General features: G+C 41.2%; 1 protein-coding gene across 6 annotated transcripts in view; it reads right to left on the bottom strand.

Annotated features, from left to right (window-relative positions):
- The window catches only part of AP2B1 (adaptor related protein complex 2 subunit beta 1), a 146,025-nt gene that overhangs the window by 14,687 nt on the left and 104,162 nt on the right, over positions 1-27,176 (bottom strand). For all 6 annotated transcript variants that reach the window (XM_032162987.3, XM_032761062.2, XM_032162986.2 and 3 more), the window contains 2 exons: positions 26,505-26,634; positions 222-306 (listed from right to left, as the gene is read on the bottom strand). In XM_032162987.3, coding sequence (XP_032018878.1) covers positions 222-306; positions 26,505-26,634 — 215 coding nt within the window. The remainder of the gene's footprint in view (positions 1-221; positions 307-26,504; positions 26,635-27,176) is intronic.

The raw sequence follows: 27,176 nt of genomic DNA, 5'->3' as shown, positions 1-27,176 counted from the left end.
TTATTCAGATATTGGGCACTGTGATTTAGAGACCAATGGCAGAGCAAGAACAATTGTGACACAGGAGAATAAATAATGAGCAATTATTAAGAGCTTTAGAATATCCTTACCCCAATTTTTTAACCTCAAAATAATTCAAAACTTCTGGGGCTATGCTCTCTGCCTGACATGCAGAGGAAGGGCAAAGGTATATTCAGCAGGATAGGCAGGAACGTACTTACCCATTTTGCCATCTTCTACAAAAAGCACATTGAGTGGGACGAGGCAGCTGAAGTAGAAGACATCGATATTGTTTTTCACAGCCACCTGCCAGGAAAGCAACAAGGTAAAATGAGGACATCACAAGGAGCCAGGTAGGAGGAAAAGAACAGCGCTGTGTCTAGAAATAGGCCTCCCTATTTCCTTCCTCTTTCGGTCAGTGCAGGTCTCCCCAAATCAAGACAAACTGGCCCATATACTGCAAAGCACACCCTTACTTACTCCATTGTCATAGAACTGTGACAACCTGCAACTCTACCTCCTTCCAGAAGGCCTGTCTTCAAGGCACAACTTGTATAACACGAATAATCTAGTCTGTGATTTTTTTTCTCTACGACTAATAGTAGCTGCTACCACTTACTAAGTTACCTATTAATGATATTATTTCTAACTCACATTATAACGATCTTAAACAAAGTAGATAACATTCTCCTCTCATTTTGCAGATAATGAAACCGAGGTTTAGAAAGACTAAGTAACATCCAGAGTCATGTAGCTAGTACACAGAAGAATTAGGATTCAAACAGAAACTTTGACACTAAACCTTGATTTTTATTTCTCCCCACAATAACTAGTGCCACACTACCTCTTATTTTTTATTTTTTTAAATATCAGTTTTAAAGTTGTTTCTTTTATAAAACCTTATTTCCCAGGTCTTATGGTTGGAAAAAGCTTGTTGGGCCCAACACTGGTAAACCTGATGACTATAAGAACAAAAAACCTTTAAGCAAGCAAATAAATAAATTTTCTTCTCACAATACAAACTTCTCAACTATGATTCTACCATAGCCTGCTTAATTCAGAGCATGCTGGTTTTTTTTTTTTGTTTTTTGTTTTTGTTTTTTAAAGCTACAGTAAGTACTTTTATTCAGGGCAACACTGACTGGTATATACATTCAGGAACAGGCAGATTGCACAGTAGCACATTATAAGGTCCTTATACTGTAAGAAGAGGGAGTAGGAGGAGACTTGCTCTAAGTCACCACCTCCCACTGGTTTCTGTCACTAATGACTTTCCTATCTATGCTCGTAGCGCTGTAGGAAAACATTTATCTGAGTAAGTTCTATGATCAGTAACTATACCTGTTTCTTTCTCATTTTGCTCTAAAAACATAAAGTTAAAAAGTGCTTATCTAGTATATATTCTCACTCTCTGCCTTTTATGGCAAATGTCTACACTTCAACAGCATACTGACCTCTTAGAACTGTGGCTATGAGATCCAAATATCCTCTTTCTAAAGTACTTCCAGTCCTTCTACATTTAGTATCAACTTACCTTCCTTACTTTAAATGGTGCCTGTATTCCCTTCTCCATAATATTTGTGTTCTCTCTCCCAGAAGTGTCCATCCAATTATTTTCCTTGCTTTTAACCTGTCAACTAACAAGGCTAGGAGTTTGTGACCTATATACAACATGGCCTGATGCCCAAAATGCTGAGATAGGATTCTCAAAAAGCTTGAATCTGGTGAATTTAAGCAGAGTAATGTCAGGAAAGAGGAACTAAAGGCATTCTTTAGGATGTACTAGAGCATGGGTGGGTGCAGTGGCTCACGCCTGTAATCCCAGCACTTTGGGAGGATGAGGCAGGCAGACCACTTGAGGTCAGGAGTTCGAGATCAGCCTAGCCAACATGGAGAAACCCCGTCTCTACCAAAAATACAAAAATTAGCTGGGCGCGGAGGCGCGTGGCTGTAGTCCCAGCTACTCAGGAGGCTGAGGTGGGAAAATAGCTTGAACTTGGGAGGTGGAGGCTGCAATGAGCTGAGATAGGGCCACTGCACTCCTGCCTGGGTGACAAAGCAAGACTCTGTCAAAAAAAAAAAAAAAAAAGGAAAGCCAGGCACGGTGGCTCATGCCTGTAATCCCAGCACTTTGGGAGGCTGAGGCAAGCAGATCACGAGGTCAGGAGACTGAGACCATCCTGGCCAACATGGTGAAACCCTGTCTCTACTAAAATACAAAAAATTAGCCAGGTGTGGTGGCACACGCCTGGAGTCCCAGCTACTCAGGAGGCTGAGGCAGGAGAATCGCTTGAACCCAGGAGGCAAGGCTGCAGTGAGCCGAGATCGTGTCACTGCACTCCAGCCTGGTGACAGAGCAAGACTCCGTCTCAACAACAAAAAACAAAACAACAACAACAACAACAACAACAACAAGGGATGTACTACAGCACTACTGTCAAAGATTTACGCCAGCCGTGGGCTTCCGGGAAAGAGTATTTTCTAACTCACCTGGTACTTGGCAGATAAGAGAGGAGAACTCTTATTTCAAATAAGGGCAGCAAGAAGACCTTGAGACAGCGCTAGGCTCTGTAAAGAACATTTACAAGTGAAAACTGGGGCCAGGTGCGGTGGCTCATGCCTGTAATCCCAGCACTTTGGGAAGCTGAGGCAGGCAGATCACCTGAGGTCAGGAGTTCGAGACCAACCTGGCCAGATGGTGAAACCCTATCTCTACTAAAAATACGAAAAAAAAAAAAAATTAGCTGGGCGTGGTGGCGGGCACCTGTAATCCCAGCTACTTGGGAGGCTGAGGCAGGAGAATCACTTGAACACAGGAGGCAGAGGTTGCAGTGAGCCGAGATTGTGCCATTGCACTCTGGCCTGGGTGACAAGAGCGAACTGTCTAAAAAAAAAAAAAAAAAAAAAAAAAGTGAAAACTGGGGTGATGGGGGTAGGCTAATGGTGGGTCATGTAAAGGTCTCATGTGAAATGCAAGTGATTATCTTTGACTATAAAGTAGTATCCCCATTCTCTAGAGGATAATATTAGTGGTTCTTAACTGAAGACCTGTATCAGAATCATCTGGAAAGGCTTTTCAAAACAGACGCCAGGCCCTACCCTACATGAAATAATTATAATCTCTGAATCTGGGACCTGGCATAAATATTCGGGAAAAAGTTCCCAGGAAGATCAACCGGATAAGCAATTAATTTAGAACATTGTTATCTAAGAAGTCTGAATGGGTTTGTAAACATCTTGTTCTTCCAAAAGAATCCTTACGCCAATAAGAGCCTTTTAACAATGGAAAGGACACGAAATGGTCCTCTAGGTAAGTGGTGCTAAACTGTTCTGCACTGTAGACCCTTTGGACAAACAGAGGAAAGCCACTGACTCTCTTGCTGAAAAATGTACACACAACATTTTGCCACAGAATTTCGGGAGTTTTGGGACACCCTGAGGGCTTTCCTGGGACTTCTACTGTAGAACAATTTTCTGAGGAGCTAGGATACCCACACATCAGAAGCGGCAGATACAGAGGTTCAGAGCATGGACTTGGGAGCCAGAACACCTGATTTCAAATTCTGACTCTGACAGTTTCCTGTCTGTAAAATGTAGATCACAAAGTACTGAATTTATGGGGCTGTTATGAGGATAATGAGTTAATATTTGCACAGCACAGTGAACAGCCTTGGCTCATAAGTACTGTAGTAAGTGTCTGTTCAAAAAAGAAAAATTTGGCTGGGCACAGTGGCTCACGCCTGTAATCCCAGCAGGCGTGAACCACCATGTGAGCCTTGGGAAGCTGAGGCAGGCAGAATACCTGAGGTGAGGAGTTTGAGACCAGCCTGGCCAACATGGCAAAATTCCATCTCTACTAAAAATGCAAAAATTAGCTGGGCGTGGTGGCGTGCACCTGTAGTCCCAGCTACTCAGGAGGCTGAAGTGGGAGAATCAGTTGAACCCAGGAGGCAGAGGCTGCAGTGAGCAGAGATTGTGCCACTGCACTCCAGCCTGGGCAACAGAGCAAGGCTCCATCTCAAAAAAATAAAAAATAAATTCACTCTGCTTTCACCATCTCCTGTTTTACCTTTTTTACTCAGAATCCTAATTAAGGATAACCACATTAGACTTATCTGAAATCTTACATATGCTCAGATGTAGTACTACTATTATGTTAAAAAAGAGATTAGAAGAGATTTTTTAAAAGGCTTATCGGCAGATTGTTAGCTTAATGATTCCTTTTGCTACTGCCTTGGTAAATTATCATCTCTTTATAGGATCAGCTACATAGGTCATTCATTGGAGGAAGCAGTTCATCGCTTTTACATTAGCTTTTCAAAATCTGTATTTGGCAGCTCTCATATTTTCACTCTAGGTTAGAACTGGGTTCATTGCAAGAATATAGGCTTCCCCAGATCTGACTCCAGACTACCTCTCCAGCCTATTTCCTTAACTTCAACCACATCAAAATTACTACTTATTCCCCAAACACTGAAAATCACAGCTTTGTACCTTTTTTGTATGTTATTCTTTCTTTTTTCTTTTTTTGAGACGGAGTCTGGCTCTGTCACCCAGGCTAAAGTGCAATGGCGCGATCTCGGCTCACTGCAACCTCCGCCTCCCAGGTTCAAGCAATTCTCCTGCCTCAGCCTCCTGAGTAGCTGGGATTACAGGCGTGTGCCACCACGCCCAGCAAATTTTTGTATTTTTAGTAGCGACGGGGTTTCACCATGTTGGTCAGGCTGGTCTTGAACTCCTGACCTCGTGATCTGCCCACCTCAGCCTCCCAAAGTGCTGGGATTACAGGCGTGAGCCACCGCACTCAGCCTATATGTTGTTCTTTCTGCTTAATATTTTCTTCTCCTTAAGCTTAGCACTGTCTGGAAAATACCTGTTTAACCTTAAGGTTCAGTTCAAGTTTAACACTTCCCAGAAAGCTCTAACACCTCCCCACAGCACCCAACGCATACAATTCTATGATAGCATATAATAATGGCTTACTTCCGGCTCACCTATAATACAATGAGCTCCTTGAGTGCAGGGTCTGTCTCTCATCTTCGCTAGCATACTGACTACCTCAATAAATATTTGTTGCATGAAAATAAGGGGAAGATGTTGAACAAATAAAAATGAAATACTGTGTTTCTCAACATTTTTTCTACCTCCACATCATTCATATACATAACAGAATCCCATCAGTAACATCTCTCATTAGGCACACTGATTCTCAATGAGGCAGGAATGGGGGGATGGGATGATGTATGGGTTCTTTTGGTTTCAAATCACTGATTTAAATAATATCTACATGCTAAGAAAGGATAACACAGGTAGTGGATCACAACCCAAAGAATGCTAGGTTCTCCAAGGATATGCCAATCATATTTTGGGTGTTAAAAAAGAACCAAGGGAAAAACACAGTACGAAGCCAGTTTAATTCCAATCCTGATGCTGATTGCTCTTAAATATAACTAAATCAGCCTTAAAGAGCATGATATTGTTGTTGGAGGGAGACAGGAAAAGAGAAAGACAGTTTCTTGTTTTCTTATTTGAAAATTCACTATCCCAACAGGTATAGATAGTAGGAAGATATAATCCAGACAAGTTTCTAAACTATTTTCCAAAAGCTATAACACCATGCCTAGATTGCTTGGGAAATCTAGGGAAATCAATGATCACATATATATCCAACTGCCTACTTAATATCTTCACTTGGATAATAGGTTGCTCAAAAGGAATATGTCTAAAACTGAACTCTTTTTAAAAAAATTTAACTTTTATTTCAAGTTCAGGGGTACATGTGCAGGTTTGTTACATGGGTAAACTTGTGTCATCAGAGTTTGCTGTACAGCTTATTTTATCACCCAGCTATTAAGCCTAGTACCCATTAGTTATTTTTCCTGATCCTCTCCCTTTGCCCACCCTCCACCCTCTAGCAGACCCCAGTGTGTGCTATTCCCCTCTTTGTGTCCATGTGTTCTCATCATTTAGCTCCCACTTATAAGTCAGAACATGTGGTATTTGGTTTTATGTTCCTGTGTTAGTTTGCTAAGGATAATAGCCTCCAGCTCCATCCATGCTCCTGCAAAGGACATGATCTCATTCTTTTTTTTTTTTTTTTTTTTTTGAGACGGAGTCTCGCTCTGTCACCCAGGCTGGAGTGCAGTGGCGCGATCTTGGCTCACTGCAAGCTCCGCCTCCCAGGTTCACACCATTCTCCTGCCTCAGCCTAGCTGGGACTACAGGCGCTGGCCACCACGCCCGGCTAATTTTTTGTATTTTTAGTAGAGACGGGGTTTCACCGTGTTGGCCAGGATGGTCTCGATCTCCTGACCTCGTGATCCGCCCGCCTCGGCCTCCCAAAGTGCTGGGATTACAGGCGTGAGCCACTGCGCCCGGCCCATTTTTAGGTCTTTGAGGAATCACCACTGTCTTCCACAAGGGTTGAATTAATTTACATGCTCATCAATAGTATATAAGCATTGTGTTTTTCTCTACGACCTCACCAGCATCTGTTATTTTTTTTTAATTTTTTTAATAATAGGCATTCCAACTGGTATGAAATAGTATCTCATTGTGGTAAAACCAAACGCTTAATCTCCCCTCCCCACCTCCAAATACAACCTCCTGCTGTCTTTCCAAACTCGATAACTACTGTGGGATTCTGCAAAGCCTTTAACAGTCTCTCTGCCTCTCCACTAGTCTTCCAGCCACATCCCCCTATACCTTCCCTTCACAGCACCTAGCTTCCCCAGTATATGCTCAACATAGCAGCCAGAGTGATCTTAAAATGTAGGTCAGCTCATAAATATTTCTCTGCTAAAACCTTTCCATCTCACTCAGAATAAAAACCAAAGTTGCAATTGCCTATAATCCAACTCCTCCAACCTCTCTGAGGTCGTGCTAATACTCTCCTCCTTGCTAGCTCTACTCCAGCTGCAGGAGCCTGTTGTTCTTTCCTTGCACATAGCAGGTACACTCCTACTTCATGGCTTTTTGCATTTGCTGTTTCTTCTGTCTACAATGCTCTACCTCCAGAAATCCACGATTCTTTCCCTGTCTCCTTTGAGTCTTTGCTTTAACCAAATATTATCTTTTCAGACAGGTCTTCCATGACCAACATATTTTTGTAAAACTGTACCACCCAACCTCCAACTCCAGTTTATATTTTTCCACTGTCCCAATACTTCTTTCATATTTTTCCACTGTCCTCCCTACCATCTGATATACTATGTATTGTACTGATTTGCTGGTTTATTGCCTGTCCCCATGCCACATACCCCACTTGTGGTAGAATATAAATTCCATGAGGGAAAGAATTCCTGGCTTCTATTTGTCACAATATTCTCAGTTTCTAGAATAGTGACTGGCACAGAATAGGTGCTGAGTAAGAATAACAGTTGTAAAATAAACTATACAAAGTTTCTGACCTCACTTGGGTTTACACAATAATGAACTTAAAAGTTCTATGGGGCTTGATGCAGTGGCTCACTCCTGTAATCCCAGCACTATGGGAGGCCAAAGGGGGAGGGAGGATCACTTAAGGCCAGGAGTTCGAGACAAGCTTGGGCAACCTAAGTGAGACCTTGTCTCTACCAAAACAAAACAAAACAAAACAAAAAAAGCCGAGTGCAGTGACATGAGCCTTTGGTCCCAGTTACTCAGGAGGCTGAAGCAGGAGGATAAGAGGATAGGAGGATAGGGGTCCAGGAGTTCAAGGTTACAGTGAGCTATGACTGCACCACTGTACTCCAGCCTGGGTAACAGAGTGAGATCCTGTCTCACAAACAAACAAACAAAGTCCCAAAAGCACAGTATTTATCACATTTTTCTAGTGTATTTCCCTTAACAGAAGAGGAAAGAATGGACACATACTGGGAAGGAGGCAGGGGGATGGGTCAAGATTAGGGGTATAATAGGAAGTAGACTATCATAAGAACAAAATATCTTTGAAGTTCCATGCTAAATTCCATAATGTACCCATATATGTTTTAATATGTTTCTCTCTTTACCTTTGAATAAAACTGATGCTCTAGGAAAATGTGCTATTGTGTATTCTTTAGCTTCAAGTATCCCTAGCTTGGTGGGTCATGACCAACTACTAGTTCTTAAAATTAACTAAGTGGGTTCAAACTGGCATTAAAAAAATAAAATGAAAAATATCACAGTGCATCTCATGAAGAGTAAGTAATGTTTCCTGAAACTGTTTAGTTTTATGTATTGTGTGTATACACTATGTAAAATACATTTCTTACTGTAAGTTGCAGTCAAAAAAGTATAAAAGCCACAATACACACACACCAAAGCAAGCAGTGAGAAAATGGGTTCAATGAGTGAAGGAAGAGAATGCACACCTCAGCTTCTGCTTTGAGAATGCCCAAAGCAGATCACAGATAGTACCAAGAAGATTACCTAATCCTCTGTTTCTTTGGTATGTCATGTGCAACATGTGACCATAACAATATTAACTTGCTTTTTAGGGACATCAATAGGAAAGCAAACAGAAATTATAAGGCACTTTGAAAACATAAAAGCGAGCTATAAATGCTTAATAATAACAATGATTGTTTAAAATTACTTTAAGTGGCTGCTAAGGAAAGAGCAACCTGTCAGCTTCAGCCTGTAACCAGCAATTAGTTTCTTTCCATGAAGCCTGCTGCAGGAGCTACAATCTCGACACCTGGAGATGAACAGGCTAAATTAATATTCTACCCTTGTACCAGTATACTCAAAAGTACTATAAAAAGGTACAACATGAACTCAGTCTGAACTCTGGCAAATGAGGCCTCTTACCCCACCTCTCACCACAGGTAACCAAAGGAGGCACTGCCACAAGGAAAACCAAGTGAAACAGTACAGGGCTCGCCTTTGAGATTATATCATCTGCTCTTCCATAACGTCACTTGTGACCTTTCCACATTTCTGAAGAATTATTTTTTTCTTTTATTCCTTTTCTCCTTTTAGCTTTTGGAAAGATTATATGCAGGCTGGTCCAAGCTAGGACCAGGCAGTGACGTCAACCATCTCCAGTTCTCTGAGGAATGATGATTCAGATGTGTTTTAAGTACCACACAACCTAGTCAACAGATCCTAGGGGAATGGCTCTGAGTGACAGGTTTTTAATGGTACTTACTCCAACTGTGTGATATATGTCATCTGAGACTCAAGCAGAAGTGGCCCTTTCTGCTAGGTGCTGGAGTTAAATTAACATGTAGTTCTGCATTTCTAATCAATGCCAAAAGATATTTACCATCTTAAGTTTATTTTATTTATTTTAATTTCTTTTTTGATACAGGGTCTTGCTCTGTCACCCAGGCTAGAGTGTGGAGGCATGATCACAGCTCACTGCAGCCTTGACCTCCTGGGCTCAAGTGATCTTCCCATCTCAGCCTCGTGAGTAGCTGAAACTACATGAGTGTGCCACCATGCTTGGCTAACTCTGTTATTTTTGTAGACACTAGTCTACATACTAGAATAGACTAGACATACTAGTCTTACTATGTTGCCCAGGCTAGTCTCAAACTCCTGGACCCCAAGCGATTCTCCCACCTCGACCTCCCAAAGTGCTGGGATTACACAGGCATGAGCCACAGCGCTTGGTGATCCAAAGTTTAAATAGCATTTCAAACTCTATTGACCAATAAATTATCTGGGAATTCTCAGAGACCCTGACAAAACAGAAAGGTCTATTTATAATATTAGACAATATCTGATAGAGTTAAAAACATAGCAGAAAGAGTAATGAACCACAGGAAATGTCAATTGACTTTCCTTCCAGTGCTAATTCCATTTTAAACTGGACAGCGTCTTTAGTTCACTTCCAAGGCTAGGATTCAAACAAGAACTCTCTTCCCATATTCCTTCTTAGTCCACCCAATAGATCAGGGGGATTATGTGATAGCTGAGGAGGCCTCAAATGGTACCAAACTGCTGTTCATCCTGAGTATAAAGCCATACTGATTTATTCTCAGGAGACATTAGGACACTGTTCGTTAAGAGTATGTGGACAGTGGAACCCTTTATATAGGGAAAATTTGACAGATTAGGCAGTGGTTCCATGTCCCTAATATGCACTTCAGCGTTTGAAGTTTCCATATTTAAACAGTTCTCAGAACCAGAAATGAAAGCTTTGAACAGAGCCTCCAGATGATCTCTGAAATTGTAAAGCCTCTAGTAGCACATATAATTATTGGGCTTCAAAAAGGCAATGAGCTCTTAAGAGCCAGTCTCTCTTAGTAAAGCCTTGATTCGAAAGGAAGCCAACAGAAACCAAAAGACACTGAAACTGAAATACTATGACTTCTCCTGTAGTCCCCATTCTGCTATGAGATCTGCTTAATCTCAATCTCAAAAAACTCTCAAATCATGTAGACCATAAATTAGAAATATCAGCAAATTAAATCTCCAGAACACTAAAGATTCTATAAAGATTGTAAAGTGGTATGAATAGACATTGCTTTAAAAGACTTTGGATTAAACTGTCAAAATCACCATTTGGGCAGGAGTAAATTAGAATGACGAACCTTCAGGGCTGTCAAACGGGAGAAGTCCAAAGCACAGCAAGGTCAGAACTACTCAAATCAAATTCTGTTAACTATTTTGCAACTGAAATAGATTCTCAAGTACTGCTTTAAAAGAGAATCCCCCACCCCGCCTCTGTAAAGCCATTTGGAAAAAGGGTGAATAGGTCACAATTTTCATGAAAGACTACCTTTGTGGAGGGTAGAAAAAGTAGCCCACCCATAGCCATCACTGCGGCCATCTAAACTGTGGAGGCCAGGCACGGCTCACACCTGTCTGTGATCCCAGCAATTTGGGAGGCCAAGGCAGGAAGACTGCTTGAGCCCAGGAGTTTGAGACCAGCCTGGGCAACATGGTGAGATTTCATCTTTACAAAAATAAAAACAAAAAGTTAGCCAAGTGTGGTGGTGCACACCTACAGTCCCAGCTACTGGTCAGGTTGAGGTGAGACAATTGCTTGAGTCTGGGAGGTTGAGGCTGCAGTGAGCTGTGATCACGCCACTGCACTCCTGCCTGGGAGACAGTGTGAGAACGCTGTCTCCAAAACAAACAAACAAACAAAAAAAACACCCTCAAAGTCCCAACACAAAATCCAGTGCAGCTGGGTGGTTCATTTTTTAAGTCTCATTGAGTGAAAAAAATTTATTTCCAAAATTGAATTTCAGTTTATGGGTCTCAGTCTTTTCACTCCTTATCACACCAATTTCCCACCAAAGTAAACGTTCTAATAGCAAGTAAAGAAAAACCCGATATTGAAAAGTGCTAGACGACTACCCTTTTTTAAAAACTTTTTTTTCCATTTAAAGGCAAAGGCTGTTTTGAGTATCTGAAAAAATTGTTTTCTTAAAAGCAAAGAGAAATAATGAATATCTATTGCTAAAAGACAACTTTTTTGCCCTAGCTTTTGAGACGGAGTCTTGCTCTGTCACCCAGGCTGGAGTGCAGTGGTGGGATCTCGGCTCACTGCAGCCTCTGACTCCTGGGTTTGTGTGATTTTCCTGCCTCAGCCTCCCAAGTAGCTGGGACTACAGGCACATGCCACTACACCCAGCTAATTTTTGTATTTTTGGTAGAGATGCGGTTTCGCCATGTTGGCCAGGCTGGTCTTGAACTCCTGACCTCAAGTGATCCGCCGCCTCAGCCTCCCAAAGTGCTGGGATTACAGGCGGGAGCCACCGCGTCGGGCAGGCACTTGCTTTTAAAGTTTGCCTCCTTACACCTTTGTGTCTATCAGGATTAGGAAAAAGACAGGCTTCTTTCTGTTTTCACAGTAAAAAGGGCTTGCTCAGCACCATTTCCTGTTGGGCATCTAAATGATTTCGGTTTTCCCTGAGGCTCCAAAACACTTGTAAGAGCATCCTTGAACTTCATCATTTACTCTGATTTTCAGCTTCCAAATTTACTCTAGAAATATTAAATTAACCAAAATAGTCTAAGGCTCTTTAGAATAATAATTTAATAGTCTCATGGTGGCAATTTTAAAGAGACATACAGACATAAGTTAGCAACAGAAAAAATTCCCAAAATGTGTGCACAGTTAACATGTGCTATGTTCCTAGTCATCTCCAGTTTTGAAAATAGGGTCCATTAATGTGCTGTGATCTTGCCTTTCCTAATATCAAGGAAGCAACAGCTTCTAATATTTGCTCTGCCTACTTGAGAGAAAATGAATTTGTGATTACAGTCTTCAGATTAAACTTGGGACCAGCACCAGACCAGATAGAAGGGTATTGTATCAGAGTCAGAGGACAGAATGCAAGGCTGCTGAGAAACAACAGGCAGAGGCTGTGTTTAGGGATCCTCTGTTAAGATGAAGAGATAGCCTTGCTTAGTTTGGTTCAAGAACTAGATGAATCTGATGCTGGTTAATACTTTCTTAAATGAAAGCAAAAGGACTCATTCAACAACAAATATTTATCTGGCACCTACTGTGTGCCAGACATTGTTCCAGGCACTGGGAGACATAGCGGGGGGAGGGGGGAAACAGACAAAAACTGCTGTTCCTTTGGAATTTGCATTCTAGTAGGAGAGGGGCAGGAGGTGGTAATAAATAATTAAGTAGTAATTAAAATATAATGAAATGCTATGGGGTAAAAATAAGGCAGATTGGTAGTACTGGGAGTGAAGTGAGAAAATCTTTTCTTAAAAAGGTACTATTTAGCCAGGCGTGCGGTGGCTCAGGCCTGTAATCCCAGCACTTTGGAAGGCTGAGGTGGGCAGATCACTTGAGGTTAGTTGTTTGACACCAGCCTGGCCAACATGACAAAACTCCTGTCTCCAATAAAAATATAAAAATTAGCCGGGTGTGGTGGCGGGCACCCGTAATCAGCTACTCGGGAGGCTGAACCTGGGAGGCGAAGGTTGCAGTGAGCCAAGATGGCACCACTGCACTCCAGCCTGGGCAACAGAGTGAGACTTAAAAAAAAAAAAAAAAAAAAAAGAACCTATTCCTTCTATCTAACTGTATGTTTGTACCCATTAACCTACTTCTCTTCATTCCCCTCACCTCCCATCCTCTGGTAACTATCATTCTATTCTCTTTTTTGGGTACTTTAGTAAAAACCTAAAGTAAGTAAGTAAGCTACACAGATATGGAGACTGGGAGAAGGCACATTCCAGACAAGGACAATAGTCAATTAAAAGGTCATGAGGTGGCAGCATACCCTATTCTAAGATCAGTGAGGACACCAGAATGGCTATAGTGAAGCGGAGTAGCAGATGAAGTCAATGATGAAAGGAGGGAAGGAAAGGCATAGCTAGATCACCCAAGGTCTTGGAGACCTTTGGCAGGATTTTGCCTTTTCTGCTTGGAAACTATTAATGCAAGTTCTTCCAGGTGGGCAGATGAAAGTTGCTTAATTCTTGCTATACCACTGGCCAGTTATACTCATGGTTACCTGAGTTTAACAGTAAATCCTACTTGGCAAATAGCTCAAGTTGTCCCTCAGCCCCGCCCCACCCCCACTATTAACATAAATAGTATTCAAAGATGAGACAATGGCAACCAAGGGCACATCAGCCAGTACATGTAGCTGTGTAGCTATCATTAAAGGGAAAAGGAAAGACTGGTGCCTTTCGGCTTATCTGTCAGGCAGGCTGAAAGGCCTGTGAAATTATTGCTGGCTGCTTCTGGCAACTGAAACTATGTAGAGTAATTCTGTTGTAGGCTGCTAGAAGTGGAGAGGATTAGGGGCCAATAAAAAAGATTGGTCAGAATAGTATCACAGGGAGGTTATACACTGGCAGAAAGCAGTCACATATACATTTGCTGTAAGTTAGATATCTGAGTATAACAGGTAACTTACCTGAGGGTTACTTGAGTGGAAGAGGCCAGTGGTATAGCAAGAATTAAGCAACTTTCACCACTATGTGAAAGTCACTGACATAGGTATGCCAGTGACATACCTATGTCACTGGCAGCTGTGTGCCTCACAGGGAACCCAGGGTCAAGGGAAAATCATGCTAAGATACACTGCATCTGTTCCTACTCCTGGGTAGCTTCCTCATTTTGAAAGTTTTATAAGTTAAATAAAATAAATCCAGAACTTATAGCAAATGTACATGTGACTGCTTTCTGCCAATGTATAATCCACCTGTGATACTATATTGATCAACCCAGTTACTCTTCAGAAATCTTACTGGCCCCTAATCCTCTCCTCTTCTAGCAGCCTACAACAGAATTACTCTATATAGTTCCAGTTGCCAGAAACAGTCAGCAATAATTTCACAGGCCTTTCAGCCTGCCTGACAGATAAGCCGAAAGGGACCAGTCTTTCTTTTTCCCTTTAATGATAGCTACACAGCTACATGTACTGGCTGATGTGCCCTTGGTTGCTGCTGTCTCATCTTTGAATATTGTTTATGTTAATAGTCAGGGGTGGGAAGAGCGGGGCGGAGGGACAACTTGAGCTATTATTTGCTATGTAGGGCTTACTGGGTTTTTGTTTTGTTTTGTTTTTGTTTTTGAGATGAAGTCTTGCTCTGTTCCCCAGGCTGGAGTGCAATAGCACAATCTCGGCTCACTGCAACCTCCACCTCCTGGGTTCAAGCGATTCTCCTGTCTCAACCTCCTGAGTAGCTGGAATTACAGGCGTGCACCACCATGCCCAGTTAACTTTTTTGTATTTTTGTAGAGACAGAGCTTTGCCATGTTGGCCAGGCTGGTCTCGAACTCCTGACCTCAAGTGATCCACCTGCCTCGACCTCCCAAAGTGCTGGGATTACAGGCGTGAGCCACGGCACCCAGCCTGGGCTTACTGTTAAACTTTAAAAATACATTTAGGCTGGGTGTGGTGGCTCATGCCTGTAATCCCAGCACTTTGGGAGGCCAAGGCAGGTGGATGGCTTGAGCCTAGGAGTTCAAGACCAGCCTGGGAAACACAGACAGACCTCAACTCTACAAAAAAAAAAAAAAAAAAAAAAAATTAGCTAGGTGTGATGGCATGCACCTGTATTCCCAGCTACTTGGGAGACTAAGGTGGGAGGATCACTTGAGTCCAGGAGGTTGAGGATGCAGTGAGCTATGTTTGTGCCCCTGAACTCCAACTTGGGAAGTTGAGCAAGACCCTGACTGAAAAAAACAAACAAAAACATTTAATACATACTGTACTGAATCAAAAAATCGTGAAGGCAAGACTAGAAAACTATCAGTTAAAGTGATTAAAATTCCACTCTAATTTAATATGTCATAGAAGACCTAGTAGAAATTCAATAAAAGAACAGACTTCAGTAATAATAGGCAGTAACTGGTGTCAATGATAGGCAATAACTGATTTTTCAATCCAGGGGTAAAACTGATCTAGAATCAAATCTAGGTTCTAGATATTAAGCATACATCCTCAGATTAGTTAGCTGCAAGTTAAAAATCAAATGAGTTCACTGTTTTGCCTATGTTCTGCCTGGTGGACAGTACAACCTTACGTGGACAAAAGGAGGACACATGGCTGTCAAGATGACTGGACAGATGGGCAGGCCACTGAACACAGATGCTGTCTCTGGGTAGTTCCACTGGGGAAGAAGGTCATATAGAGGGACATAAATTACTGTCAGGAGCACAGTGGGAACTATGGAATCGAGAAGTTCTGTGCTTTCCTGTTCTGAGTACTTGCCCTTCAACTCCTTCAGGGGTTCCTGGAAAGGAAGGCTGCTACCAAGTCAAGGATCATCTTTCATTCACACTTTTCAAAAGTGATTAGATAATATTTTCCTTCAGTCTCCAAACTATAACTGATTCCAACTACATTTACCAGGGTCCCTCCTTCTAACTGGATTTTCTTCTAAAATTAGAACAATAAAACTGACATTATATAAATGCCTTTCCATAAACTTAGGCTTTCCTTAAGTAGAAAAAAAAAGAAAATAAATTCAGACAAAGTATGTTTTCATTACAGGCCCACCTGATTGACTTTCAGGCCCTGGGTGCCTTGATTCAGAAACTTAATTTATAAAAATCTGAAAATGTAGAACTAGGATTTACAGATAGAAACTAAAGGACGACATTTTATTTCATATCAACAACTAGGTGTGGTGGCTCACGCCTGTAATCCCAGCACTCTGGGAGGCCGAGGTGGGCGGATCACTTGAGGTCAAGAGTTCGAGACCATCCTGGCCAACATGGTGAAAAAACCTCATCCCTACTAAAAATCCAAAAAATTGCTGAGCGTGGTGGCAGGCACCTGTAATCCCAGCTACTTAGGAGGCTGAGGGAGGAGGATCACTTGAACCTGAGAGGTAGAGGTTGTAGTGAGCTGAGATCACACCATTATACTCCAGCCTGGGCGACAGAGTGAGACTCCGATTTTCCCCCCCGCCCCCCCCCCAAAAGAAAACAAAAACAAAAAAACGCCAAATAAACAACTCCCTAACAGAGTTTTATGAAGACAGAATGGGTCATTTAGGGTAGCAAATCACTGGTGTACCCACTGATTTTCCCATCACTGCCAAGATAGAGTGAATTCCATCAAAAACAGATAAGGTTTGAAATAGACAAAATTGAAGACCATCCCTTCCAACTATGAGATTTTACATTCCTTATGTGTACATGGTCACATGGCTCAAAGCTTTTCTGCAGTTTTATTCAAATATGTATGGACCTTAATACTACAAAGCCTACGCATAACCCCTTCATTAAAAAGTATGAATAATGCACTTTCTTCCCCATCTCATTAAACATCATGCTATAGCAAAATGTAAGAGAGTAAACATGAATGAGAGCAGGGTATGGCTCTCAAATTCAATCCAGCTGAGGAAAAATCTGAGTGAGTTCTCTGTAATTCCAACCTATAATATAGGTTTTTATCAGCCAGGACTTGAAAGAGGTAGCTATTTTACATCCAGAATTCAAAGTCCTCTACTGCATTACAAGCTTAAATCTAAAGACCACAAGGTTAAATCTATTTCTAATCATTTATTAAATTAGAAACATAAAACTGATGCCATTATCCATCATTAACTCCTAGCTTATAATCATGATAAAAAGATGGCTGTGAATTTAACAAATAAAAGCCCACAAATCACTTTTATTACTATTTTAGAACTACTGCGTGAAATTTATTATCCTTTCTCAGGATATCAGCACAGATTTCTATTACTTGGGTAATGTGACCCAAGTTTGGGTGTTTAACTGTCTCCTGCCTTTGAGGACAGATTTCTGATCCATCAGACACCTTTGCTTAACAGAATAAGAACTCTTGCCGATTGCTTATGTGTGGCCATTCAAACAAGACAGTTATTATTAATAGATATGCTGCTAAAAGATCCCAGAAACCAGTAGCTGAGTGCTGGTTACAGAAAGACAAAAGATACTGCTTAGTAGACTCTTGATTATCTTGATAAAAAAAGATAAAGGAGTGTTCTCACTAAGGACAATCTAGTAAAAAAGGAATATCTAATATGTAATATATTGAATTTCTCAGATGAGATTAAAGAATATGTTTATTATAGTCCTGATGGGACATGAAGAATATGTCAAACTGGAAGTAGCAATCACAGTAAGTAATTTTCTATTTTATTTTTTGACAGCAAAATGTTTTAATCTTTCATAATGAAGACTCCAGTACCTACATACTGCTTATGGAATATTTTAGGTGGAATATTTTTAGGTCTACAGGAATCATTTGGATAGTAGATCCAACATTGGATCCAACTGTCTGACGTGGGAATCTCTATATCGTTTCCAAAAGATCCACCACTTCAAGGACTCATTGTCTATTCAAGCAGCATCGTGGTCCCACAAATGCAATCAGAGTGTGCAGTCCTCAATTGTGGATCTTGGAAGACCAAAGAAGGCTTCAACACTGACTTGTTTGGCTTGCACAACAGTCAAGAAACGTCAGCAAATGCCAAGCTGGTTTGCTTCATTTGATGGAAGCTGCTGAAAAGGTCTTCCGCTTGGAAGCGTCTACCAGTTTTTCTGGTACAATAGCTACAGCTGTGGGCTTTCTGAGTGTGAATGGACGTACGCAAGACATGAAATATCAGGGACAAGCACCATCTGCAACTGACTGTCTCACAGGCTGGAACTACATGTAGGAGTAGCAAGGGACAGAATTTCCTCAGAGCCACATACTAGCAAAATTTGGCTGACAATGATCTTAAGACATGAATAAACAGGACTGTAAGATCGTGTCCTTTGCAGCTAGTGTCTTCATCACTTTGTGCCCTAATCAAAGGTTACATGAACAGACTGATAAATATTGCCTTGTTTTAGAAAAGATATTCAAAGAAAAAAAAAGAGACATTGTGCCTATTTCTTTTCTCTAATTAATATTCAGCCTCTTATTCGACAATGTTTATGTGAGATTTAAAGGCAATAAAGAGAGGGACAACAAAAACTATATATGGGAAAGGGTCAATTCTTTCTCCACAGGTTCACCTCTAAGGTTCCTAATTATAAAGTTGTATTGCAGGAAGGAAAGAAAAAATGTTAAGGTGCTATCAGACCTCTAGGCAGAGACAGTAGATTGAAAAATCACATTTAAGTTTCCTTTCTCCCAGAAAAAGTTCTAACATAACCAAGGGAAAATAAAAAATTTTCAAGGTATAAATTCATAGAGATACTAACAAAAAGATATAACAGCAACAAAATCTTGGTACCTGGAAAACAGATGGATTAGCAATACCACCACAGAATTCTCAAAGGCTTAGGACTGGTAGCATCTCTGGACTGTATGGTGGGGAGAGGAGGGCAGTGTTAAAAGCGAGAGGATTAAGATGTCAATAGGATTTCTAGATCCCAACCCCGATTCTATACTGCTGGACAGCACTTAGGTCTCTAGGCCCTGCACAAAACTGAAGACTGATTCTTTTAGAGAGGATAAAATAGATGGCACTTAGAAGTAAAAGCCAGACATGGCTGAGGGGTGGTGAATTAAATGAATTAATGCATACTGAATGCTAAGACTCTCCAGCCCTCTTTCCCAATTTAGCTCCCCACAAGGCTGGCAGAAAGCCTTTCTATTCTAGACAGAGACTTAAAGATAACTTTCGAAAGAATCGAGCCAGCCCAGAGAGGAAAATTCAGCAAAAAATCAAATGGAAATCCTAGAATTAAAAAGTACAATATCTGAAATGAAAATGCTCTGGATTAGTTTAACAGAAGGTTGTTGCCTATAGAAGAAAGAAGCAGTGTACATGAAGACAGATCAACAGGAATTATCCAATCTAAAGAACAGAGAGAAAAAAAGATTAAATAAAAAAAAAGCAGCCTCAGTGATTTGAGGGATGATATCAAGTGGTCTAATACATATGTAACTGGAGTTCTAGAAGAAGAGAAGAGACATAATGAGGAAGAAAACATTTCCAAAATTGGGGAAAACTATCAACTTGCAGATCCAAGCTCAGTGAGCTCCAAGCCAGAGAAATACAAGAAAAACAACTACATACATAATAGCCAAACTGCTGAAAACCAAAGGTAAAAGAAATATAGAAAAGGAGCCTACAGATTGGCACTGCCAACAGAAGTTTCTAAAGTAATGTAAATGTTCTACTTCTGCACTGTCCCATCTAGTAACCATTAGCCACACATGTATTTGAAATGTGGCTGATGCAATGATGAAACTGAATTTGTTTGATTTAATTTCAATTTACATAGCCACATGTGGTTAGAGGCTATCATACTAAACAGTGTAGCCAAAGAGACTTAAGAGCTATCAACCCAACATAATATGTGCACTTTACTGATTCAAACACAAATAATAAAACAAAAAAAATTATGATAAAATCTGAACATTGATTCGATATGTGATATTAAGGAATTCTTGCTAATTTTTTAAGTTGTGAGAATAGTTATTGCAGTCAAATTTTTTAGAAGAGACCTGTTTTAAAGACACATACTGAGCTGGGGGTGGTAGCTCACGCCTGTAATCCCACAAGGGCGGATCACCCAAGGTCAGGAATCCGAGACCAGCCTGGCCAACATGGTGAAACCCCGTCTCTACTAAAAATACAAAAATTAGCCAGGAGTGGTCACACATGCCTGTAATCCCAGCTACTTGGGAGGCCGAGGCAAGAGAATCACTTGAACCCGGGAGGTGGAGGTTGCAGTGATCTGAGATCACACCACTGCACTCCAGCCTGGGCGGCACAGCGAGACTCCACCTCAAACAAACAAGCAAACAAACAAAAAACGAGACATACTAAAATATTTACAGATTAAGTGATATAAATGTCTGGGATTTGCTTCAAAATAATAGATTAGGGTTATGGAAAGGGGTATAAATGATATTAACCACGGATAATTATTGAAGCTGGATGATGGGTACACAGGGACTCATTATACTATTCTGTTTACTTCTGTAATGTTAAAAATGTTTCATAAAAAAGTTTTTTTTTTTTCTTTTTGAGATAAAGGCTTGTGGCTTGTTCTGTCATGCAGGCTGGAGTGCAGTGGCGTGATCTCAACTCACTGCAACCTCTGCCTCCCTGGCTCAAGCAATTCTCCTGCTTCAGCTTCCCGAGTAGCTAGGACTATAGGCGTGTGCCACCATGCCTGGCTAATTTTTGTATTTTTAGTAGAGATAGGGTTTCGTCAAGTTGGCCAGGCTGGTCTTGGACTCCTGGCCTTAGGTGATCCGCCCTCCTTGGCCTCCCAAAGTGCTGGAGTTACACGTGTGAGCCACTGCACCTGTCCCCATAAACAAGGCTTTAAAAAGTAGAGTAAAAGGAAAAAGGGATGGAAAACAGGAGGGGAAAACAGAGTCAGTCCAGGAGAATCAACATCCAAATAGCAAGATGTTGATAAGAAATAGAGAAAATGAAGGGGAGAGCATCAGCAAAGAAGTTAAAGACACATTCCTAGAATTGAAGGACATGAGTTTCCGGTTTTAAAGAACCCAATGAATACCCAGCATGATGGGTGAAAAGACAGAGTCACAATGAGGCATATCACTGAAATTTGAAACACTAGGGACAAAGTACAAGCTTTCGTTGAGAAAAAAACAGGGCTAATGCAAGGATCAAGAATCAGAACGGCTTCTGATTAGGAGGAAAATGATTCCTAACCTAGAATTTTATACAGCAGCTGTCAAACAAGTATGAAGACAGACTAAAAGAGACATTTAAAAACATGTAAAGGCTCAAACCTATGGAACAGTCTACATACCTATTCTTAGGAATCCACAGGAAAATGTGTTTCATCAAAAGAGGGAGTAAACCAAGAAAAGGACACTAGAACAGGAGACCCTGAGTAGGAGAGAGCTGATGAAGGGAATGAATCCCCAGGGTTAAGATGAAAGGAGGTCCCAGGAAGACAGCTATGTTTCAGGCATTCAAGTAAATCAGTCTAGAAGAGACTTTAAGAAATGGAAACTAATAGTATACTTTGAAGGGTCTGATCTCAGTGGAATTTGGGATTGAATTACAGTTAAAAACACCAACAGAAACGGGTATTAACTCCAATTATCTACAAAAAGTTTTATTGAGGAAAAATCACTTTAATATATGGCTCAGCTTCAAAGAATATATGCAGTCATAATAACGTAAACACTGGGCAGGGTGTGGTGGCTCATACCTGTAATTCCAGCACTTTAGGAAGCTGAGGCAGAAAGATCACTTGAGCCCAGGAATTTCCGACCAGCCTGGGCAACATAGTGAGACCCCATCTCTACATAAAAATAAAAAATTAGCCAGGCGTGGTGGCACACACCTGTAGTCCCAGCTACTCGAGATTCTCCCAAGGTAGGAGGATCGCTTGAGCCTCGGAGTTTGAGGCTGCAATGAGCCATGATTGTACTACTGCACTTCAGCCCGGGTGACTGAGCAAGATTTTATCTCTTAAAAAAAAAATTGATGTAAACATTGAACACTGATTTAAGTAAATTTTAAGATAGTTCTGTCAGAAAAAATGGGAACATGAAAAGTATGTAGATGATGGCAGTGAGTGGGGACATGTACAGGAATATCTAAAACAGAAAAATCCAGCTGGGTGTGGTGGCTCGCGCCTATAATCCCAGCGCTTTGGGAGGTCAAGGTGGGAGGACTGCTTGACCCCAGGAATTTGAGACCAGCCTAGGCAACATGGAGAGACCCTGTCTCTACAAAAAATTTTTAAAAATATAAATTAGCTGGGTGTAGTGGTGTGCTCCTGTGGTCCCAGCTATTTGGGAGGCTGAGGTGGGAGGATTGCTTGAGCCCAGGAGGTGAAGGCTGCAGTGACCCATGACTGCACCATCAGCCTGGGTGACAGAGTAAAACCTTATCTCAAAAAAAATAAAAAATAAAAATCCAGGAGTCCCAATATGAGCATGTTACTTAGGTAATTATCAAAAGAATCAAAAGAGGTGAACGAAATTGGCTTTGTGGGAGGAGATATTGGAGGTCTTGTTAGGGAGAAAAGTCTCGGGACTGGGTTTTTCTTTTTTCTTTTTTTTTTTTTTTTGAGACGGAGTCTCGCTCTGTCACCCAGGCTGGAGTGCAATGGCACCATCTCAGCTCACTGTAAGCTCCGCCTCCCAGGTTCATGCCATTCTCCTCTCTCAGCCTCCTGAGTAGCTGGGACTACAGGCACTCGCCACCATGCCCGACTAATTTTTTTTGCATTTTTAGTAGAGACAGGGTTTCACCGTGTTAGCCAGGATGGTCTCGATCTGCTGGCCTCGTGATCCGCCCGCCTCCGTCTCCCAAAGTGCTGGGATTAAGGTGTGAGCCACCATGCCTGGCCGGTTTTTCTTAAATAATTGTAGAATTAGTTGGCTCCTTAAACTGTGCCTTTATCATCCTGAAAACTTGATAGAATGATGCTATCAATGTTCTCAAAAGAGTTTATGGCCCTGGAAAAAGGAGGCCGCAGCTGTGGGAACTCTGCAGCATCTACATAAAGACCATGAGCATTACCCTGGAGATGAACACATGTTAAATCATAATTCCACTGTCTCCTTGCAGACACTGACTTGAAAAAGCAGTCCAAGTTTGAAGAAGTTCATTGGGAAAATGTTTCTAAGCACAACTAACACATGAAATGAGAAACAAGGACATCAGAGTCAGAGAAAACTCATTTAGAGGAAATACATTTAGATACTTATTAAGGTTTTTGCTTTATGTAAACAGAGAGAATCAATTCTCTTTTTAAGGAATATAATTATGTGATATAAATAAACTCAAGAAAGGCTCCCAGTAGGAGCAAGCTTAACTTTACTTTGTATAATGTTTATAAGCTGATTCACAAAAGCTTTTGCAGTCGATGTCAGCATAGCAGAAAAATTCTTCCAGGATCAAATCTCTACTAGGTATTTAATTCCCATATTTAAGGCATAATGTATTTTATATTTCAAGAATGAATGGGCAGGGCATGGCAGCTCATGCCTGTAATCCCAGCACTTTGGGAGGCAGAGGCAGGTGGATCACCTGAGGTCAGGAGTTCGAAACCAGCGTGGCTAACATTGGTGAAACCCCGTCTCTACTAAAAATACAAAAATTAGCTGGGTGTGGTGGCAGGCGCCTGTAATCCCAGCTACTCAGAGGCTAAGGCTGGAGAATCGCTTGAACCTGGGAGGCGGAGGTTGCAGTGAGCCAAGATTGCGCCACTGCATTCGAGCCTGGGTGACAAGAGCGAAACTCCATCTTGAAGAAAAAAAAAAAGAATGAATGGTATCTTTTTAACTTTTAAATAGTGTTTCAAATAGTCTATAAGCCAATAAGCAGTTTAATGAGTGTTCTGATGAAAAGTTTTTATAATAAGTTTTATACTACAGTTCTGGCAGCTGGGCTTGATTTAATTGTTCTACACATTGATATTAAATTAGCCAAAATAGCTAAAACCCACATGGAACTCAAAATTTCATTTCCTCAATCCCCAGCTTTTTTTTTTCCCGATTTTGTGGTCTGTAGTACTAGAAAAACACTAATTTTCCCACATGAGCTGTTGAATCTAAACACTATACAAATATATTTAAAAGCTAGATCAATCTTTATCTGGCTTTATCTGGATGTATATAGTTTAACCTTGTTAGAATGATGTTTTGATTTTCTTCTTGTTCATATGGGGAAAAGGGAAGAATGGAAGCTGAAATCCAAAGTACCCTACACATCCCTAAGCTCGCCATTAGTTCCAGCTCTCACCAGCATACACTAAGCAGAGCTGCTCACAGGGGGAAAAAGTTTTTCTCTTTTCAAGTTTTGTTTATCATCTCCATTGGGAAATGCCAATTAATGAGAAAACAGCCACAATTATGACATCCCCAAACGAGGAGAATCCATGGGGGAAACTTGAAAAATCAGTAGTTAACTATAGATGGAAAAATTTAAAGTTTGCTTCTTATAATATCAGGTTTATGAAAATTAAAACTTGCTAGTTCTAATATCACATCAATACTTTTGAGGAAAGGGTTGGACTAAGATTCAACTTCTCTTGTGAGGGTTCCTATTCAGGAGTTAGTCAAATGGAAATGCCAACAGGAAAGTAAACTGACATTCATTAATTTGTTTACTGTTTCTTTTTTTTTTCTTTTCATTTTAAGAGCAGAAAATTTGCCCTGGTTTCTGTGACCCAAATTCTCTTTCGTACTGACGAGGCAAAGCATTCTTGCATGCATGCTGACTGTCCTCAAATATTAGGCTTGAGGCTCTGTGGCCAATGGGAGGTTAGATTTCAATGAAAAGGGAACAGATGTAGATTTGGGTTAAGTTTCTTCAGGATCCTGTGCTGGAAAAGCCCCTTAACACATTACTGTCATCATAGTAACAGCCAATTCCATCTGCATAGTAATCCTTGCTTTATTCTTCTTGTCTGAGCCAAGTTGCATTGTGACTCACTCGTCTACCCTCTAAATCATCACTCCCTTTGCTGGAAAAAAAGGCAGTCAACTACTGTGGCAACAAGGTAGTTATTGAACTGGCAAACAGGCCTGCTGTGCTGGTATTTAAATGACTGAAGAATGTTTAGTTGTAACTCCAAGATATTTTACTCTTGACGTCTCACCATCAGTACTAGTATCTCACACTGGTATTTCCAGAAGATTAAACAATGGGATCCCACCTGTCTTGACTGGAAAGTGGAAAGCTGACATTTTTCTTTCATCATTTTAAATATATTTCATAGTCTCATTCAGACTGTTGTATCTTAAGTTCTTAGTGGGGGTGGGGACAGTACCAGTCCTCCTCTTTGCAATGTCTTTTGACTATCCTTCACAGTGTATCTTTCTCTCTCTCTCTCTCTCCTGTTAAATTGTGAGCTCACTTTCAGTAGAGATTTTCTTTTCATTTGAGGGTCTTGAAGGCCCTAAATTTTACAACTGTTGTTAAAGGGCTGCTTTGTATTTGCTTCTGACAGAACTCTAGGTTTCACCAGTCCTGGGCCAATTTTATATTAATTTATTGATTTGGAGGTTACTACACCTATATAAGTAGTGTGAATTTGGACTATATAACTCATCTATGGCATTGATTGGGCCTTGAATTTCTCACAAGGGGCTATACCCAGAACCTTGCTCAGAACTTTCCTGTCATTTTTGGGGGATGGCGAAAACATTTTCCTAGTTCTCCTTTCTTTGAGGGAGCTGCCCTTCCAGGGTCTCTGCTTTATGCAGGGATCGATTACAGATCCCCATTTCAGGGTGGCCCAAGGCTTTCTTCCTGTTCTTGTGAACATTAAAACCATAACCGCTAGCAACCTCCAGGGTTGCTACAGCTCTGACTTATGAGCTTACTGCTCTGCCTTCATGTTGCCTGAAGCCCAGAAGGTTTATATTTCAAAGGAAACTTCAAGGTAGGTGGAAACTGAATGAAACTCTAAGCTGATACCCAAGCATTCTAAAAAATTCGACATTTTCAAGATAAAGAGGCTCTTGTAGGCCAGATAAAATTCCTCTAAGATGCTGTTATACCTATCATAGATATGTGCTAATGGGGCATTTAAATCCAAACAGCCTAGCTACTTGTGGTCCAGTGTTCAATGATAACCTCCATATAAATCTCTTCTTATATTAATAAAATTCAAATTTTGCTATAAAAGTCTTAAGGAAAAAAGGTTTAAAAATAAGAAGTTAAGAAAAAAGTTTCTAAATGTTGAGTAAAAGAATGAATATCTATGTCATGCATGACTTGTTTTTTTTCTTAACAACAAAACATAAAACTCTCGTCCACAAAGATTTATTTCAAATCCTATTCCATGACTAACTCAAACCTAAGGAAGAAAGAGGGACTTTTTTACATGTAAATGAAAAATTGGGCCGGGCGCGGTGGCTCACGCCTGTAATCCCAGCACTTTGGGAGGCCCATGTGGGCAGATTACTTGAGGTCAGGAGTTCGAGACCAGCCTGGTCAACATGGTGAAACCCCATCTCTACTAAAAATACAGAAATTAGCCAGGCGTGGTGGCTTGCGCCTGTAATCCCAGCTACTTGGGAGGCTGAGGCAGGAGCACCACTTGAACCCAGGAGGTGGAGGTTGCAGTGAGCCGAGATCGCACCACTATACTCCAGCCTGGGCAACAGAGTGAGACTCTGTCTTTAATAATAATAATAATTGGCAAGATATTAACTAGTACCACCTGAGTGAAGTAAAACTCTGACCTGGAGGTTATTCAGAGGTTCCATCTTCATGACTGGGCCCAAGGTATTGAGAGGCAGGGAGACATCAATGCTCTGGTTTGGCATCAGTGGTGTATGGATGGCTAGAGGAGTGCTGGGGATGACACCAAAGCTAGAAGAGACGATACATAAATCACAGAGGTTAATCAAGAGGCAGGATTTAGGCTGGGCATGGTGGCTCATGCCTGTAATCCCAGCGTTTTGGGAGGCTGAGGTGGGTGAATCACCTGAGGTCAGGAGTTCAAAACCAGCCTGGCCAACATGGTGAAGCCCTGTCTCTACTAAAAATACAAAACATTAGCTGGGCGTGGTGGCGGGTGCCTATAATCCCAGCTACTTGGGAAGCTAAGGCAGGAGAATCGCTTGAACTCGGGAGGCGGAGGTTGTAGTGAGCCGAGATCGCGCCATTGCACTCCAGCCTGGGCAATAAGAGTGAAACTCCATCCCAAAAAAGAAAAAAAAAAGAGGCAGGATTTTGCCATATCTTTGGGTTTTAATGGCATTTTGCTCCATTTAAAGGAAACTTTTTTTCTTTTTTTTTTTGAGATAGGGTCTCATTCTGTCACCCAGGCTGGAGCAAAGTGGTGTGATCTCAGCTCAGCTCACCACAGCCCTCAACTTCCAGGTTTAAGTGATCCTCGCACCTGAGTCCCC

This window comes from Hylobates moloch, unplaced genomic scaffold, assembly GCF_009828535.3.
Source record: "Hylobates moloch isolate HMO894 unplaced genomic scaffold, HMol_V3 SCAFFOLD_10, whole genome shotgun sequence".
Lineage (NCBI taxonomy): Eukaryota > Metazoa > Chordata > Mammalia > Primates > Hylobatidae > Hylobates > Hylobates moloch.
This window is presented reverse-complemented; position numbering and strand designations above follow the sequence as displayed.